Consider the following 20,430-nt stretch of genomic DNA (forward strand, 5'->3'; position numbering starts at 1 on the left):
TGTGTGGCACCAAGATTCTTACTCAGCAGCCACGCTGGTGGACCCAGACCAAGCCCCATGTTACAGAGTCCATGCCAAGGCTATTGCCAAACCTCTCCCCAGGTCCTTCCTGATGACAGTGACACTGTCACTCTCAGGTAATGGTACCTACACACATAGAAACAAGCACCATGGCTCATGATCAGCTGTGACTAGTGTGATTTTTCTATTACTTATTACAATTATTTACAGCTTATAGAAAGGGGGGATGCATTAAATCAGATGTGTTTGGCTCCTCAGCCAGCTTGCAGTGCATTTAAAGAACCTCTGCTTCCTTTGGTGAGCTCTACTTTTGATAAAGCACTTTAAGCAATGCTGAGTATTACAACACTTTAACTGACTTTTGAGTGAATCCGAGGATCAGCTATTGTACAGTTTTGCCTTGAAACAAGGGTAGGCTGGAAGACCTAGAGCTCCTTTGCTGTGCCTCTGAAACTTGCCTCTGCAATACCTTTCTCCCAGCATGGCAGAGCTTCCTTTCAAGACCTTTCCCAGTTCCACTGATGCAGAATCCCTTAACCAGCTTTTCTTCAACCATTATTCAGCCCTGATTTCCAAGCATCTAATTTTAGCACTCACTGTTGAACATCCCCTTGAGTTATTGTTAGAATGAAATGAGGATCATCTGACAGGAACATATCCTTGGTAAATACTGGGAAGGAATGCTTAAGGAGCTAGCACACCTTCCTGCATCATAATCGACAATCCTACTGCCCAGGGACACACCTTATTCCCACCCTTTTTGTTCCTGGTACCTTGCATTTCCAAAAGCAATTAAAGCACCAGCCTCAACTGCATTAGGCATATTTGGCTGTATCATTTTGCTCAGTTATTGTTTCAATAATCACTTTCAATTAGCTACAGGGATTTATCATTTGCTATTTTTAGGATCATTTCAGTTTTAAAGGCACCTGATTACACAGATCTATATTTGCACGACATCTTTCACTGGAGGATTTGTAAGTACTACATAGAATGTGAATGAATTTCTGCTTGTCTGCAGCAATACTCCTTTTACAGGCAGAACAACAGGGGCAGTGATTAAAAGACATGTCCAAACTCCCAGAGGAAATTTACACTGACACAGGAACCCCAGCTTCCAGTTGTGTGTGTTAACTATTACACCCGTGCTAACACAGAGCAAGGCTGGCCACACAGGCACTAGAGGAGATGCAGACACCGTAATTCGAAATGGTTGTCTCTCCTTCCACATTAACAGGCTTGGAGAGAAAGGAAAAAAAAAAAAAGCTTCTTATCAAATACCAAACAATTGTCCCTTCTCTGCTAATAAGAAGCAATGGGAAAGAATGGCAGGGAAAGGTGTGGATTTTCCGAGAGGTCGGAATAGGAACAGATGGGGCTGGGATTTTGCCAGTGTGACTTGCCAAGGCCCTTTATCACTGCTAAGAAGATCCAATCTCCCAGCTCGTTCTTCACACCAGCTTCTCTTCTTTGCATTTTACCTGCCAAGGCAATGCACCAGTGAAATTCATCCAGGTGTGCTGAAAAACAAACAACACAGGGGAGCCAGCAGACTGGTGTTTCTCTCTTTTATTTAAAAACAGTGCTTCATTACCATTTGCAAAGGGTTAGGAAGGGTTTCCCCCCTTGCTTAGAGTTTATAAAAGCCAGCAACATGATCAATAATTTATACACATGGATAGTAATACAAAAAAAAGGAATAAAAGCTAAAGATCTAACTACTCCAACCTTCACAATTCCAGCTACTTGATAATAATAGGAGTAACCCAATGAATACTGTATGGTCTGAAAGCTACTATACAATATGATACTTAACGAGGGAGGGCGGGAAGTTAAAGGCTGTCACAAAGCCCTGGGATGCAGATACTGCTTCTCCAGAGTCAGCAGGGAAATGGGACCCTGGGCAAGCGGCTCGGGCGTCCTAGGAAATGATCCAGGGGAAGGGAACGTATCCCACTCGGGACATGTCCTGTTCCCCAGCGGTACCTGGAATGGGAGGTGCTGGGGAGACTGCAAGGAGGGGCAAGTCTGTTGCTGCCATTGGAGGTGCTGTGGCATCTCAGCCTTGCACTGAAAATCTCCAAGTCTCAATGAGATCAGCCTGTGAGGTCAGTAAAATACTCCACCAGCTCTGTATCACTCTTTAGCCCTGGTTCTCATATGCTATCAGCCCCAGGTTTATAGCTCCAGCTATTTACAAGCAGGATTTATCATATTAAAAAAAAAAACAAAAACCAAAAAAACCCCAACAAACCAAAAACCAAACAAAGCCTAACAAAAACCCCAAACAAACAAAAAAAAAAAAAAAAAAAAAAAACCAAGGAAAGAAAACAAAACCAAATCATATCCCCTAGGGCAAAAGAGGATGATTTTGTCACTTGATAATGCAGCCAAATTGAGCTGCCAAAACTACAACACTCACACACACAAAATACTGTGAACAGAAAAAAAAAAAAGGAAAACATGACCAGAACTGAGACTACTAATGTGGGAGGCCTGATTTCTGTAAGGAATCTACTCCTCAGGGAAGCAACAAGCCCCTCCACCAGCAGAGAACTGGGAATCTGGCAAGATATTTATTGACCCACTTCAGAACATCAACAAAAATTTAAAAAGAAAAAATATTCCTAAGATTAACAGGCATTTTGCTGACTCTGACTGCCAGCCAAATTAGTATCTCGATGGACGGCTTTAGACACCAGGAATCTCCTGGTGAAATCAGGCAAGGTTTTTGGCTGATGCATTCCTGCTCTACCACAAGTTGAGAGGCGGTTTGGGAAGCTGGTCACCTGCGCAAGCCTGGGCCAGCCGCAGCCCGTGGACCCAGGAGGACAACCACAGGCAGCACTGGCAGCCCCAGCAAGAAGCTGTCTTCCAGGGTCAGCAGTGGCAACAGAGACGGGACTTGGCCATCCTGAGTCCCGTTTAGGCTGCCATTGATGCAGGCACTGCAGAGGGACGGGGGCTCTCCTGACAACTCCTGGCTGGAGCAAAGCATACCAGGCAGAAACCCCACAGCCTACTTGCAAAGGGCCCCATTTCACGCTCTGGCTATCAGACTCCTGCTTGCCATGTTTACTGAAGTTTTCATTGTAGAAGAGAAGTTTACTGGGGTTGGAGGGTGGAGAGGGCAATCAGTAAGGTGGGGATGGAGGGAACAGGCTTTTCAGACATTAACATCACCAAAAATAGTGTTTTATGCAACAAAGAATCAAGTCTCACTGGTGTATACTACAAAATGTTTGACATTATCCAAGAGCATGTCAAAAATAAAAACACAAAGAAGTTTACATTGGATGTTCAACTTGTTCACTAGGTTGGTTTTTTTTCCCCCTCCTATTTCAAAACAGTGCAAACAGGTAAAACACTTTAAAAATCACCCCTCTACACCAAGGACAGCATTCCCCCACCCTGTCAGGCTAGAGGGTCACAGGCAGCAGGTCTTCTGCCAGGCTGCCTGTGTGCTTTCCCTTTGGAGCTAGATTCAGCAAAAGTGCTCCCCAGAGCTGTTGTTTGGGTTTCCCTTTATTAAATTCCTAAGTGCTCCCCAAACCTGTTTTCTACTTGCCTCCATCTTCGTGGCTAGGATGGGAAGATACAGATAGGGATGGGCTGGGGAAAAACATGGGTAGAACTGGGAGGCTCTGCTTTGTATTCCCCCCTGACAGAGCTCTGGGTGCTGGAACTGAAAGCCCGGCAGCCAGTGTCTCTTTTCAGGCAGGGAAATGGCTTCATTAACCGTTCCACAACCAGCACTTGAGCCAGCTACTGAGAAAACCCTCCTCAGCTCTTGCTGTACACTTCACATCCATGGATCTCAAAACAGGCAAGAACAGGGATAAACTTCAACTTCACTTTAGGGACAGGGAAGCAAAGTCTAAAGTAGCGACATGACTGCCCCACAGGGGCCCTAGAGGGGTCACTGACAGAGCCCTGTCTGAAACACAGGTCTCAGACTCCAGAGCCAGTGCTCCTCGCTGGGCAAGTCTGCTCCCTCTCAGGCACTGGAACAGCCAAGCCATAGCTATCTTTAAACATGGCTTTGTCTATCTGAACTCATGACACAGGACCCACTGAACTGCTTAACCTGGGAAAAGCTGGCTATAGTAGGCTCATACCGAGCTCCCCATTTCCTCCAGGTCCTGTCATGGCTTTTCTTAGAAAAGCTAACCCATCTACAACAGCGCAGCCTCCCACACATGGGGACCAGGACAACTAGTTTGCTAACGTGCTGGGCATCAATATAACTTATTCCCAGTAGAGAATATGCTATACCAGGAGTAGTTACTTTATACCAGCACAACTGTAACTGCAAGGAAATACAGACCAGCACATTAAATAAACCAACTCTTCAAACCAAAATTTCATCTGTACATCATCATGTGCTGGCTGGACCTATTGCAAGACAGTACAAACAGCTACACTTAAAGATACTTTTTTTTTTTTTTCTCTGCATCAAGAGGAATCCCAGACGCCACCAGACTAGAAGGTGACAAACAGCAAGCTATTTGCCAGGCTGCCTGTGCAGTTTCCCTCAGAAAGCCAAACCCTGCTTTGCAAAGGACCTGTGACTGCAGACCCATCGCACGGACAAACACTAGCTGCCATCATTCTAATAAGCCAGGGGCCAGTTCAATTTATTAAATGTAATTCATTTTGCATAGGGAGATATAGGCTTTGTCCTCACTTCTTCAGAAGATGGATATAGCCACACCTTGGCTACTCTGAAAGCATCTCTAGCCAGTTCATAACACATCAGAGTGAAACTGAAGCTGTTGTTCGCCAACAGGGAAGAAAGGCTGAAGAGCTCTCCTGTCACGCACAACACTCACTCAAGAAACCTTGGCATGCAAGTTTTTGGGAGGTCTGGTGCTTTGGATACCCGGAACCAGTGAGCTACCTCTGGCCCCCAGGCACGCAAGTGTCCCGGTGCTCCCTCTGCAGCTCAGTGCTATCAGCCAGCTCCCTCAGGGGATCTTGCCGCATTTACTGTGGAGCCACAGAGACACCGGCTGCTTAACGCACCAGAGAAGCCCGGCAGGGAGGAACCAGAGCAGGCCAGGCTCGGATACAGGAGGAATCAGGCTGGATGGTCTTAGAACAGGTACTACTCAGAGATCGGGGGACCACGGCCCCCCAGAGGTTGTGTGCTCCTGCACTACACCCCTCACATTCCTAATATACGTGGGCGGGCTGAAGCTGCCATGCATAGACTCTGCCAGGAGGCAGAAATGGGGCTGGCATCCCTACTCCCAGGGAGGCCAAGTGGCAGGGGGGGATTGCAGGTGGCACTGCCAGGGCAGGGGAGGGCACTCAGGGTGGGAGAACCTGGCTTTTGGGGAGCCGCAGTCAGAACCAGCTGAACTGAATGTGGGAGAGGGGCAGGCGGGGAGCAGCTGCCCCAGCGGGGCTCTGCAGATGCTCCTGGGCTCACAGCCTGAGGAACTGCCTGCAGGAAGGGAAGGGAAGGGAAGGGACGGCCTCGATCAGGCCCTCCATCCACAGTGGGAAGAACGAGTCCAGTAGAGAGGCTTTTGCTGCATCCCAGCTCCACAAGTCCCCTGGCTGCTTGGCAGTGGAAATAACTCCCCTTGAATATTACTATTTCTACCACAAGTCCTCCCTCTTCTACCCCAACTCAGGCAGAAAAACCCCCAAACACACTGAGTCTCCCTCATTTCCTAGATTTTGTGAAAGCCCAAACACCCTGTTCTCCCCCTCCCTATTTTCAAGCTAAAATATTTTTATATACAAACAACAAAAAATTGTCATAACAACAACAAACCAAACTTTGGCTTGGGAAAAGAAAAAAGTAAAAAAACAACAATAAAGCCAGGAAAAAAAAAAAGTGGCCAACAGGCTGGCAGTTTGGTGTCCTCTTTATCTAGCTATTCCTCCAGAAAATCAATAGCTTCAGGGTCTCTAGCTTAACTAATGGCATCCTCATTCTTCCCATTAGAGGTGCCTCCACTCTGCTGTGCACAGAGAGGCTCCATGTATCACTAGGGAAGAGGAAAAAATGTGTGGCTGTGTGTGGCTGGACCAGGACACTCCCCCAAGAGCGGGACCTCTGCTTGCTGATGTTGCTTAGTGTTAAATGCAGGAATTTTCCTATTCTGTATCAGTGATGGATGGAAAAGCAGGTGTTCAACAGGAGCTGGAGAGGCTCCACCAGCAAATCCATACTCTCAGCTGCCATTCTGAGGGCAGTGGCTCACCCCAGCACCAATCCATGCAGTCGAGGCAGCCCGGTACAATTACACTTCTGCATCTTTCCAGCATGCGATTAGAGCCTACCTCTGACCACTGGGATTACTGGGAGCACTCTAGGTGCCAGCAGCTGAACAGGGAGGTCTGGAGAGCAGCAACTCTGCATCACATCACAGCTCACAGTCATCTAAGTGTGCTGTCTTTGAAACGCAGCAAATTCTCTGCCTATGAGAGCAGAAGGGAGATGGTCTTGGGAGTTGTGGACCCCTCAGCTAAATAGTTTCTATCCTTCCAAGTCTTCTAATATGTAGTGTCTATATGGACTCAGCAGATGAGGTGCACAACTTTCTGTGAGAAGCTGGGCAAAACAAACCCAGGGGGCTCCAATGCAGCTATGGAAGGGCCTGAAATAGCTTGTGGTTAAGAAGTTCCTATGAATTCAGAGCTTGCACAAATTGCTTCTGCCAGATACAAAACTACTTCAGGATCACATTTAGATATAAAAGATCCTCTTCCCCCACACAAACCCACATGCTTGTCCCTCACCTCAAGCAGCTTATGCATGGCTGGTTTTTCCTCACTCACGTCATTTGAACATTTGAAATAGATTACTTGCAGAAGCACCTAAGCAGCCCAGGATGAACAGGAGCAGAGTCTCTGCACGCTGGGCCTCAGAGCGTGTGCCACACTCGACTCTTCTGCTCGCTTTCTTCCTCTGCAAGGCTGCAAGTGCTTCACCTCCCCAAGTTTAATCACTCACTGTCCGCAACAGAGGTACTCCGTGTGATCCTGCACTGCATCTGCCACTCCTCATGGAATGAAGGGGTGGAAAGGGACAGCAAGAGAGAAAGGAGGAATGAAAACTATGACAATTACAGCCACCTGCAGCGGACAAAAATCAGCGAGTATAAGTTCTGTGTGTGGGGAAAAGATCATCCTCATCGAAAACTTCCTTCAAAGTCTTGTCCCCTATAGAGCAGGTAACAGCTGAAGTCTTTGGGCAGGTTGAGGGACTCTTCTCTTGCGAAGTCTAAAGTTCTGACACTGCTGAAACTGTCACAAACCTGTGCGCGTCAGATGGTGATAGAAACAAAGAAAGTCTCTCCATTTCCCCATTTCCAAACGTAAATTACTATTTCCCACCAGCATTCAGGTCCCAGCCACAGCCAAAGAGTGCTTCCTTCTGCAGACCAGAAACACAGCAGGTGGAGACTTCTCCCTCACGTCCTCCTGTCTCACAGGCACCAAGCACCAGACCCAGGGAAGTAACTCTGTCTGCATGTTCCTGATTAATTGCATGATATCAGTTTCTAACAGCTTTCCTTATCGCTAGTCGCCTTTTCCGTGATTGGTAGGATAAGCTATGCACCAACATACAGACACAGAAATGCATTATTTTTACCACAGTTAAAAAAACCCCAAAAATGAAAACAAAAAACAAACAAACAAACAAAAAAAAAAAAAAAGCACAATCTTTGGAACAAAAGAATTAAAGGCAGAAATTTAAAGGAAAAAAAAATACATATTCGAAGAACATAGTGAGGTATAAAAAAGTATTTTCTCTTTTGTTTTTTTTTTTTTGTTTTTCCTCCTCGACTTGCTATAGAGTTCCTCTACTAGTAAATATTGCAATAGCCAGGCCTCATGAACTGGGGGGGCTGTCCCACTTGCAAGGGGCTCACGTCACTTCAGTAGGGGGCAAATCGGCTGTAGCCACCTCGGTATAAACTCGCCTGTAGAAATGAAATGGGAGAAGAAGAGGTTGTTAGGAGGAGAACTGTGAAGAGATACCCAGGACAGCACCCAAACGCTTCTGGAAGGACCTGTCCTGGCACTGACCCACCACCATCAGCACCTCTAAGAAGCAAGAGAGAACTCTGCCTGCAAAACCAAAGATGTGGCTCAGGAGGGCATGCTCATGGCCAGCCAGCTGGAGGTGAAGTTTGGCAAGTCTTGGTAGAAGGGAATTCAGTACCAGAGAGGGGACTCACCAGTCCTAATCTCAAGCCAGTTGTCCAGGCTGTCTTTAGAGACTGCGGAGACCAGGACTTCTGGGATGCTCTTCACCTCACCTCAAGGTAAAGGTCTAAAATAGATATGATGACTGGGTATCCTAGAATTACCTGGTTTTCCCTCATTGACCCTAAAGAGAATCCACATGATGAGCTGAGGCTGAAATGGAGGTGCTACACTGCAGATATCTATTTTTAGGTGTCTTTTTCTCTGAGCACATTTGTATTCCAGCCTTTGCAACAACATAGATACTGCACTGGCTAGCAGATGGGCAAGCATGTGTTTTCAGCAAGCTGCTCCACTCCCCTCTGATGCCAGCATACCTCATCCTGCCCTTGCGTAACTACTGCTGGCAGGCAGGACACCGCATCCTTCCACTAGTGCAAGAGGGAACCAAGTGAAGCAGCTTTGCTGCAAGATGTCACAAGAACAACTTATTCCCTTGCTTCCTAGAACTGAAAATGGTGAAAAAAGTGTATCCTGAATCTCTAACTATGGCTGATTTTTGCTCTATGTATCATCTCGATACAGTTCTACTGATTCACCAACAGTGTTCTGGCTCCTGGCAATTCTGTTTGCTATTCATGTTCATTTTTCTTTGTACGAGATGATGTGCAAGACCGAGCAATAACTGGTCTCCTACAGCCTGGTTCCTTTCTTAGTGCACACATAGACATGAATGCGGAAAACTGGGAACCCAGCACTGCTGCTAAGGACCTCCTCCCTCAAGAAAGAAGTTTTTCTGGGTGGGTGAGGTTTCATTGCATGATACCCAGTGGCTGTTCCCCATCCTGGAAATGAGAAACAGCACAAAAAAGAAAATCCCACTTACCACAGCGCCAACTCCGTAGCTAGCGGCAGGGGCAAGGGCATGGTAAGGATCTGCTGTGTACACCCTGCCATAACTGAAGAGAGGGAGAAAAGATATAAAAAGAAAAAAAAAGGTCACTTGGGAGGGGCAGAGTAATAGCTGTCTGACCACAGGTAATGGAAGCAGCAGCATGCCCTTGCACACACATGTATGCATCCATGCACACACAGGCACGCAGGCAGCTCCTCTGCAGAGAGATCCTATGAGCATGCTGCCATGCATTGTATGAGATGGGCGAGAGAACGGCCTGCCAGGAGCAACGTGGCACAGGCCATGAGGCTGACCTGCAGGAAAGAGGTCAGCACCTTTGAAATGTCAGCTAGTGCATCCCTTACCTTTGGGTAATTGTGTGATGCAATTAGGGAGGAGAGTGACTGCTGGCACTAGTGCTACTGGCACAGTAACAGCTGCTAAATGGAAAGCAGTGAGGGATTCTCCACTGTGAGAGGAGTATAAACTTTAACGTGCTAGGATTAAAACACGGCCTCACTGCACAGGCAATGAAAAATCTTAAGGCAAACACTGTGATGAAGACAATCCTTTGTATCTATTCAGAGCTGCACGTTAAAGCATCCTAGAGCACTGCATGAGCTGAGTCATTTTTACTTTATAATGGGGAGAGAAACGCACCCAGTGATTTAGTAACCTGCCCAAAGCCAGATCTCTGACTCTGAGGCTGTAACCACACTGCCTGCTTTGTGCAGAGGAGAATCACAAGGATAGGGAAGAGACCAGGATTTGTGCCAGCTCATATACACTGAGGGCAATACTGACCAGGAGCAGAGACAAACCGTGCACTCAAGTCTTCCGTGTCGGGTGGTGCATGCATGTGCGCACATGCGAGTGCAGGCCAGACAAAGAAATGGAGGAAAGAAGCAGAAGTTCTGTGATGGATCAATGCTCCTTGAATCCCTGAGCACAGCAAGCTAGTACCCATGGACACCTCTCCCTTACATACCCATCGCTGTAAGCTGCTGCAGCGGCTGCAGCGGCCGTGGCTGCTGTTGCAGTAGCAGGCTGTGCATATCTGTAGGCTGCATATCCACCCTGCAGGAGAGAAGAGAACTGACTTTACAGATACCTGTCCACCCATGCAGAGCATAAAAAAAAAGTATTAAAGAAAAGTCACACACATCACAAGGAGAGGAAGTGTTTCAAACTGCATCAGCTCCCATGTCATGTCTATTGCAAGCATCACCCATTAACTCATGTATATTCCTTTCCTTAGAGGGACCAGGGAGGCCCTTCCATTATCCTCTTTAGCAAAAAGAATACACTAAAGGAAGACTGAACATTGTTATAACCCTACAGAAAATGCAATTTGGCATGGAGGAAATGGAAACCAGGAAAGACCTGGAATCTTGCATGCAAGGTAATTTTTATGGCCCCTTCCTCTTAAGGAGGGGAAATCAGAGGTGGACACTTTCTATTAAGTATTTTAGAAAGGGAACCATTCAGAGGAATTCCTACTTTTTTTTTACCCTCTCTCTTTTACAGCCAGGAAAACCCAAAGGGCTAGAATTTAATTTGGTCCACATGTGCAAAAGTATCAATAGTCAGAGAAGGTGAAAAGTAACCAGGAAAAGACAGTCCCTGTTGTTTTCAGGGCTGTCAACAAGCAAACCAATATTGAAGCCAGCCAGACTGTTCTCCTCTCCATATAAGAAAGAAACAGGTCAAGAGAATTATGCCAGAACAGTCTGTTCTGCAGCTGTATTTCTGCCCATGCTACACACCTGTAGCAAAGGTGATCAAAGGCCATTACTAAAAATGTACTTAACAGCTGTGTTGTCAAAATGTGAATTCTGACTCAGAGAAGACCTGTGAGTCTCCTCCTGGCACTCCCACAAGGAGCTCTTGGGGCAGAGCAAGGCCTGCAGCACTGGAAGACCAAGGCCAGCCACCTTTCAGATAAGGGATAAAGGTAACACAGCAGGCAGCAAATAGCGCTCTGAAGTCCTGGTTAGATCTTTATTGTATTTCTGAACACTTTTTTAAACTTGGGAGTGAAGGCTTGGTAAATGAACCATAGTTTTGACTTTCTAGAAACACAATGAGCCATAAAATTATCAGAAAATTCCAGATTGCTTCTGGCTTTTTTTTTCTTATTTCTTCCAATTAACATTTCAGGGTTTGAAGGACCAGAAGGCAGAGTTATGCTCTTCACCTCCAGAATCAGCTCAACATACCTCTACCACTTCTTCCCTATATATCTTTTTCATGCATGTAACTAAGAGTACAAGATTAACTCCAGTACAGAACTGTGTCTTTGCTCAACTGTGGCTTTGCTCAATCTGGACCTGGGTAGCTTTTAAATTAGAAGTAATGATTTAAAATTAATATTGGTTTCTTTCATGTGGCCTGCATTAGCCCTGTGAAGGCTGATTTGCTATCCAAAACATGTTTGCAGACCCTTTCCTACTCCAGAAAAGAGGGAGTTGCAGCCTCTTCAATCTTCTAGTTAACAGGAGAAAAAGCAACACAGATGTAAAAAGCAACACCTGTGAAACATCACCACATGGCCTGGAAAAGATGCCATGTTACAGTTTAGCCCTTTTAATATCACCTGGCTGTTTCAAATCCTGCATTTTGGATTGACGGTTTGAGGATGTTTAGCTTGGCTTTGCCATGCTATCATTGCACCACCATGTAAAACATGACAGAGGCCAGAGGAATGAGGTGCAGTCCTAATCCAAATCCAACCTTCATTAACCTCACCAAATTAAGATGAAAGTTTGTATCAATGCCATTGTACTATTCCCCTTAGGCTATATGCTTCCTGAACCCTTGGTCTGTCACTTGGGCACAGTGTAGGAGGAATTTTCTCCAGGCATTACCCTCTGCAGGGCAGCTGGCCTTAGCAGGCACCCTTGATTCCCACCCTGCCCCACAATTCCACACCTGCCAGTCACATTTCAGACCTGAAGCTGCTTCAAACATGCCTGGCACATACTCTGAACATGACAGCAAGATGCAGTTTGAAACCAAAAAGGCTTATCATATAATTGTCTTTTAACTCATGTCTCTCATAAAGGAAAACAAAACAGAACAAAACCAAATAAATAAATAAATAAAAAAAAAAAACAAACCAAAACAAAAAAACCCAAAAATAAAGAAGAAGAAAGAAGGGTTGGAATCAGGTGTGGGAGGGGGAATGGAGTAACATTTATTAATCAAAATTAAAAACTAAGCATGCTGACATCTGGAGCTAGAACAACCAGCAAAGTCACCACGTTCAGACTCATATTGGCTAGTTCTATCCATCCCAGCATTCTCTTGGGACAGCGGTTCGCCCTAGGCTCTACCACAAGCTCAGTGAAGTACACAGCCTCAAGTACTAGAGCGTGCAGCCACAACAACCTGCTATTACGGAAACAGTCAGTCACCACTGGAGTTAACATTCCAACCTTAACGACTCCCGCAGCACCCGCCCTTGCCCCCCAGAATGGCTCCCACCCTAGCCCTGTCCCACACCACAATGTTAATAATTATAACAAGCAATAACCCATCTGTTATATCAGAGAAGGGAACAGAGACTCCACTGAGAGATTTAGAGCGGGATGTTAACATTTCTTCAGTCAACTGCACAACAAACAAAAAAAAAAACAAAACAAAACAAAAAAAACAGGAGAAATAATTCATTGGAGAAATGAAGTTAAGAAATAGCTGACGTGTATTGCTTTTTAACCATGCACTGATGCAAAATTGAAGCTACTGGTTATTTAAAAAAGGAAAATAAAAAAAATCTTGGGATAGAGGTACACACATACAGGCAGACCTGCTCATTTCAAAGCAATCTGCAAAGTCTACTTATGTGTACTTCAAATAAAACCAAAAAGGGGGATCATAATGGCCATGGTGCATTCCTGTCATAGGAGCAATGAGTGTGGACAGCTGGGAGATTTCTGAGACGGGGATGTATTTAGCATGACCGGCAGGTCCAAATACACCAAAAACAGGGTGAAGGAAAGAGGAATAACTGTTGCAACTATACTTTGTTTTTACATAAATCCTTTCACCAAGCTCTGTGACCGTTCAGAGCAGGCATTGTACAGCTTGCCTTACCCAGCTGGTGCTCCTGTTCTCCATAACCCAGGATCCACCTATATAATTCAAAAGATGCATCTAAAGCCTGTTCAGCTTGTCCAATGCACCAGGTATTTTCTCCTGCTATTCCTGTTCACACAAAACTTGTAACTGATGTGCAGAGCTCATCTGCAAGGTCCTAGAGCCCCCAGTGATTTCTGGTGCCACCCACTTCAGATACTCCAGTAAATAAAAATTATAACAGCATAGAGCATCTGCAACCACAGCAACAAAGAGGGAAAAATGTGTTTCCAAATGAAAGAAAGAATTATTAAAAAAACAGTAGAAAAAAAAAGAAAGAAAGAAAAAAAGGCCCTTGCCAGCTTCAACACATTCCTTCAGTGCCACAGCCAAACTGCAACAGAAGAAACCACTGAGTGGCATAGTGCCTGAAACTTAGGACAGCCATGCAAACTCCCACTCCACCTATTTGATTCCATAGGGACAAGTTACCCATACAGGTTCCGTTTTTAAAAATCTTTAGTCTCATCTCAAAAGAAGTAAGTGTGGCTGAGCTTCTTGTGAAGATGTTATGTCAGAGATGTTTCTATCAATGGGACAGTTTAATTACTGCCTCCATAAGGGAATGGGAACTAGTGAGAAGGCTTATGCATTTTCAGTGGGCATTAAAAACAAGCAAAAGGACTGGGCAAATTAAGATTAGCCCTTTTTGGTACAGGCTTTTGGATTGTCTGGGGACCATGTGAGAGAAATGAACACGAGCCTAAATGCTGCTTATCTTGATTCAAGTTCTCTGTCTAATCTGGCATTCCAGTCTTGCTGGGGCTACGCTGGATCCCTTTCCCCGTGTAGTGCTTGAGCCTACAGAGCTGAACTGTCCAACAGCTGTATTGCTTGGGTATGAACAAAAGCTCAAATTTAAAATTACTCTTCTCTGATGTTATTGTCCTTGGCTCATCAACAAAGCAATATTTTACTTTAAATTCCTTCTTTAACATTAGATGGCAGCTTTTTCAGTATTGTCTTATATCTTCCAAAATAAGACAAACATGGGAAAACAACATATACAGGAAGCTGCAATCCCAACTAAAGCAGCATTCCAATTACTGAGTATGTTAATGAAAATATATTAGCATTTTATGCAGTTCAGCTCAAGTACATCTCCTCCTCCACTCTTCAAGTCCATATCAGGTGATCAATCCAACAAGAGCACGAGGAAATCCAAAACTACAGCTTACCATGCCAGTGTGGTATAAATCTCCCTTTTCTTTTTCCCTTCCTGCCTTAGAAGGGCACACAAAGTATGTCACTGCCCTCTTTACTCCATAGAGCCTTTCTGCCCCTAGGACACAAGTGTGTCCATAACCCCAGAGAAATATGGAACTCATGGTACCAGTCAGGTACATTTCACTGCTTGCCAGGTTTAGGCAGCAAGCCCACTTTCAGGGTCTTTTATTTGTCATCTCTCAGATGTGTCTTCTCCACCCCCACAGTTCCATACAACAGAAGTTAAGAAGCAGAAAGGGCTAGAACCGCTTCTGGTATTTCTGTATTAGAAGGGTGGCATACGTGCACCAGGAATGAGCATGAATGAATTAGAAGAGGTGACAGGACAACGGTGTCCATTGCAGCAGGTGCTTCTACATGGTAATGGGACAAGCATGACCTTGTTAACCTTTCCACTGAATTAAAGTTTTGTTGGTTTTTAGTTTTTGGTTGGTTTTTGGTTGTTTTTTTTTATTTTGAGTGAAATGCCACTTGGTATGAAATCTGGACACACGCCACCCTGCCACAGCGGGGGCTTGGCTCACACGTGAGTCTGCGCTGCTCTAAAAAAGCCTCTGTTCCCATCTCTAATGTGGTGCTGGAATGGTTAGTATAATTCAGTTTTTTCCACTGCAATCCACAATCTGATTGGTTGGCAGGTCACACTGGCACTCCTACCTGAGGTATTTTAGCGCTAATGATTGGTTCCTGTAAGACTATTCTATAACAGAACACAGGAAGAGCAGTTCAAAAAAACACAGCTGTGGAAAGAAACAATCATACAAACAGCCCACAGCGGGGCTCACCAGCCTTTTCTTTCCAGTGGATGCAAGCACGCTTTTCACAGGCAGGAGCAGTCTTCGCACAGGTGGGTTTGTTTGGGTTTCCCCCCCACCACCCAGATTGACCCCATTGTAGAAGAAAGATAACCTTTCTTATGATCCGAAATGAAGCCCTCTGCATCCTGGGGCAGGTTGTTTTATCAATTCAGGTGTCTTGCCAGAGTGGGACGCATCCAACAACAGATGGAATGCCTTCTTCACAGAAGAAATGGCTAGCAGGATGGTTGCCCCAGGAAAGAAAAAAGGAGTGAGGAAAAGGAGGAGGAGGAAAATGAGAAATCGGTGCATAGCATATATGCAGAAAAAGCAGCCCAAACTTGGGACACTTCCCTTTCATCTCGCCTACCATTAACTGCTCCCTGCCAGCTCAGCTCCTTTCCACAACCCTATGGACTCAGAAGTCTTAAGAGAACCTCGATTTAACTTCCCCCCATTCCTAACTGAAGTCTCCTCTGCCATACCTTCCAGAATCTGGGTAAACCTATTACAGCAACCAGAGGGATGGAAGCACTGCAGTGAAAAGCACAAATCAGTGAGACACAGGGACACTGAAGTCATTCCACCCGTGCCAAGCAAATTGTTTGGAAGGGCAATTTCAAGTTCAGATAATGATAACTTTTTCCTGAGCTCCATTGGAGGGCTCTGACCAGCAATAACATAGGAAAAAGTACCACCATCTACCTTGATGCAGTCCTCTCTTCCATCATCCTGCTTTCTGACATTGACACCACTGCCACCAACAGCGAAGTCATCAGAAATCCACCTCATGGTTCTAACCTGACCTAGGAGTTTGGCTTTGTGTTATGCTGGTGATACTGCTCTGCAGCACCAAGTGGTTCCAGGTGTTCTTCACTGCTGAAACTTCTGTCCTTACATGTTATATGAGCCTTTCCTCCCCAACAAAAGCTCTGAAGGAGCTTTCTCAAAAACAGGGAGTAACCCTGGCCAGACTACCCTTTCAACATGGCAGCCTTTTATATGCTATGCTCTGTGGGAGAGGCACTAAGCACCACTCATTTTCTTGGTTACGTGCCATAGCAAAGTCAGTGTCTGTAAAGGTAGTGTTTTAGGAGTGAGGCAGGAAAACACAGAACCGTCTGTAGTCCTCAACACAGCTTTATGAAGAAACACTTGACTAGGCAGATCCATCTTTAAAGGACTGCACACATGACAGTATATGGAAGAGTGAAGAAATGCATGCAGTTCTCTCTATCTCAGAGAGCACATCTTCCAACAGCTGTACCTGGGCTGGAAAAAGCACCTGTCCAGAACTTGATCCTCCATATAAGCCAACAAAATCCAAAAGCTAGTTCCATCCATTATCCTGAGTCAAACCCCAGGGTCCTCTTTATAAATGTCAGGAATAGCACCTTCAAAGGAGCAGGACTGTGAAATTCGTGCTGACAATTGTGCCACTACCCAAACTATACAAAACTTCCCAGCTCCAGAGAGCTATGACCTACAATGCCACATTTGGGAACTCTGATAAAGCCAGGCAGGCTATGAGTTGCAGTGTCAACTGAACATTTTGGCTTTGAAAAGCAAGTTCCTACCATATTCCTGCTCTGCAACAGCTCTCCCTTGAAGAGGAAAGCACTTTTCTCACTGGACAGTTCAAATAACTCCATCCACATCCCACCTATGTACACACAGCCTCCCTTGAGATTTGCAATACAGACTGACTGGGTAGGACAAAGACTATGACAGGACAAAGTCTCCCGTGGTATAACAGCTAATTCCCAAACAGGAGGAGGCTGCTGACTCTTGTAATCAAACATCTCCACATATTTGTACTTTACAATTCCCTGCAGAGGTGAGAGAACCTAGCCTATCTAGGTGCCATTCCTACCAGCAAAATGAGATGTCAGTTTTCACTCTAGCATCTCAGCCTCCATTTTTAATCAGTCCCATTGTCTTCTCCAAAGGGATAATCTCCACATCCCAGTGGCACATGAACATTTTTAAACATACAACTTGTTCAGTGTAATGTGGGCTATACATATCAAACCCAAAAGGGCCCCAAGAGGGAAGAGAAAGGGGAGGGAAGAGGGGGAGAAGGAAAGGGAAGGTCTGAGGCTAAACCAGTCCTGTTATTTTTATATCCAAATTATGTAAATGAGAGAAGTGTTGAGAGAAATTTTAATTTGCTAATCATCTCTCAGGTTGATTAGTACCAGTATGCATGTGGGGGACAGGACACCCAATAAACTGACCCTGGCAATGATCAGGAAACCCAAAGGCTTAGGTCTTGCACCCAGGGGCAAGCGCAGTGACAGAGAAGCATGCTTGCATTCCTAAATATATAAATATATATATCCACAAGGAAGAAGAAAATTAAAGTAAATGATATTTAAAAAACCAAACCAAACGAACAAACCAAAAGAAAAAGAAAAGAAAACAAAAAAAGGCTGGCTTGTCAGGGGTTGGGGACAAAGTAGGCTCCAGTGTGTGTACTTACATAGAGGTCAGCACCGTAAAATCCGTCCTGGTAAACCACACTGCAGAAAATCCACACAAAAACAAAAAAACAAAACAAAAAAAAAACAAACAAACAAAAAACAAAAGAACAGAAAACACATTCCGGTTATTGAGGACGGCAGCATGCACATGCGTTTTACACAGGCAGGTGATGTATGAATCCACAACCTGGGCTTTTGGCAGGAGCAAATCAGCAAGAGAACGTGTGTGCGCACGCATGGCTCCAAGTCATCTTCCATGGCATGCAAAGGGGGAAGGGGTGGGCAGAGGGGGAGACAGTATGCAAAGGAGAGACGGAGGGGAACCACCATCTTGTACAGTAAATATTGACTCAAAAGATCTGATGTCCTGAAGAGAGACACAAGGGTTTAGAAACCTCCACTCTGGTTATTCTCCTGGAATGATTTTAGTTACCCCCTAAAACATATGGAAACATTGGCTTCATGAAGTGGGCTTGTGAAATTGAGGAGCCCTTCACAGAAGGCATCCCACAGGGCCTGGAGTCACCTACGTCAGGAAGTGTGGTTCAGAAACTTGTGCCTGATTACATTTTTCAGGCTTCACAGGGCTGCATGACTTTTGTTTCTGTCATCCATACATCACCTGCTTTTACCCTGCACATTAGACATGCGATAAGATTTGGCTGATCACACAAGCATGCAAAGTATTATTATTCAGCATCTTAAAGAACCGATGCAACACCTCAGGAAAACAAGTCAATCAATTCTGATCAAAGTAAACACAGAGAAATGTAATTGAAAAGAAAAAACCAAAAATACCCACAATGCATTGCTTTCACAAGCAGAGATAATGAGCTAAAAAGGTTAGGTGACTTGTCCAAGATCCGAAAATTGAAAGGTGCAGTGGGAGTCCCTGGCAGTAATGACTTATTCCATAGCAGAGAGGAGCAACTGGAAGGGTTTCCATGGGACGGTGCTTTTTCTGCTTTAAGCCATAGTTTTGTTTCTCTCAGAACTTCAAGCACAAAAACTGTTAAACAGAGCCTGGCGTTCACAAATAGCTGCTCTTACCAGAGCATTCACTAGCATAAGACTACACAGCTCACTCTGGGGACAGGGGTTGGGGAAGGATGAGGAAGGAAGAGAGGGGATGCCCCCCACCCATTTGAGTTCAGCGTGTGCTTCACATACTGAGGAATTTCCTCCAGCTTTGTCCTCGGAAGAGCTCCACACAAACTCGCTCAAGGCTTTAAAAAGCATTAGCCCCACCATCTGTGATGTTCATGGATCTGATGTGCATGACTTCCCCATAGCATTAAGGAAAAAGAAGGTATGGAACACTAGCTATTCTTTTGACTATCATTTTTTACTCATCAGATGGAATGTGAAATGCTGCCAAGAGCCTGCCATCCTCAGACACCCACCTATTGTAAGGCACACACACACAAAAAAAGCCCAGCAGATCTTGCCAAAATTCTGCATGCTATTACTAAAAAAATAAAACAAAAAAAAAATCTTGCTGTGTTAGCTACTGCTTGAATAATTTAGTCTTGCTGCCTTCCCCAGGAAAAGTACACTCCATTCCCAATGGACAAAGTTACTGTAATCTCCAAGAGCGCTGGGAGCAGGTATGAAGATAGAGACCCTTGTTAGAGGAAGAGGGGAGCCACTTCAGCAGGGAGAAGCAGGCCATAAGATCATGTTTGTTGAAGCTAAACTTTTACAACCACATAACAAAGAGTTTGGCTCCTGGGGCAGTGACTTACATTGCTGGGTTCTCTATCTAGGACCAGGAGTGTTTTAGCAGTGATACTCCACCTGCTCCTGCAGGAAAGGCAAACGCACGACAGAGGAAGTGACTTGGTTTAAGAACAGGTTAGCAGTTTTAACAGTTATTCCAAACACAATCAGTTGGATGAACATAAGCATTACCACATTGGATCAGGCCACTATTTCTATCAGCAAGAGATGCTAGCCTCAGCTCTCTAGAGAAAACTGCAATGAATACTAATAACAGGTAAGAGTAAGACTACCTGGATCCAAACACACAAGTGAATCCTCCAACTCTGCTTTTGTTAGGATTTGACTGACATCAACTTCAAGGGCTGAAATTTAGCAAGGTTTATTTATATGGTAGAATATCCATATTTGTGATTCTTAATGCTAGCAAAACCAGAGAATTCCTTCATCTGAGACCCACATTCTGGTTAGGTAGCTTGACCAGAAGTATAAAACAATCTGGCAGCCAGTCAAATCTTGGTGCAATCTGTAAAAAGCCTACTAGCTGGGCTAAAACACATCCAAGGGAAAAAGAAACAGGCTGGTTTTGTAAAGTAGCCAGCATATCATTTAGGTGCACCAACAGCTGACTGTACTGGAAAAGGAACGAAAAAAACCACTTTAAAGCCTCAAAGCTCTCTGCCGCCCCGTATCTAGTCTTTTACCTACTATGGCTTCAAATCAGTGAATCTCATATATATTTACATTCCTAGATTAAATTATTCTTTACTATGGCAAGTCTATTCCTCATATAGATACTTAATGATCATGCACAAGTCAATGACTAACCTATAGTTTCAGAAATAAAATTTATCAAGTTTTTTTAACTTTGAGAGTTTTACAATAGGTGAGTTTTTTTTCAGACTGTCTAGATTCTTACAGCTTTTGAAGTGTTATTTGTTAGCATTCTCATTTAAAAAACATGGCTGCTACAAATGAGGGC

General features: G+C 44.7%; 1 protein-coding gene and 1 long non-coding RNA gene across 18 annotated transcripts in view; both read right to left on the reverse strand.

Annotated features, from left to right (window-relative positions):
* Window positions 1-1,575: 1,575 nt before the first annotated feature.
* On the reverse strand, window positions 1,576-4,982 carry LOC137474507 (uncharacterized). The gene is made up of 2 exons (XR_010999391.1): window positions 2,971-4,982; window positions 1,576-2,935 (listed from the first exon to the last, which is right to left on the reverse strand). It is a non-coding gene; the product is annotated as an uncharacterized lncRNA (long non-coding RNA).
* Window positions 4,983-7,784: 2,802 nt separating this feature from the next.
* Window positions 7,785-20,430, reverse strand: part of RBFOX2 (RNA binding fox-1 homolog 2) — a 165,107-nt gene continuing 152,461 nt past the window's right edge. For 7 of the 17 annotated variants that reach the window (XM_068191119.1, XM_068191118.1, XM_068191114.1 and 4 more), the window contains 4 exons: window positions 15,107-15,149; window positions 10,074-10,162; window positions 9,077-9,149; window positions 7,785-7,964 (listed from right to left, as the gene is read on the reverse strand). In XM_068191119.1, coding sequence (XP_068047220.1) covers window positions 7,920-7,964; window positions 9,077-9,149; window positions 10,074-10,162; window positions 15,107-15,149 — 250 coding nt within the window. In that variant the 3' untranslated portion in view covers window positions 7,785-7,919. The other 10 variants (XM_068191126.1, XM_068191115.1, XR_010999387.1 and 7 more) reach the window with 9 other exon arrangements.

Source organism: Anomalospiza imberbis, chromosome 5, assembly GCF_031753505.1.
Source record: "Anomalospiza imberbis isolate Cuckoo-Finch-1a 21T00152 chromosome 5, ASM3175350v1, whole genome shotgun sequence".
NCBI lineage: Eukaryota > Metazoa > Chordata > Aves > Passeriformes > Viduidae > Anomalospiza > Anomalospiza imberbis.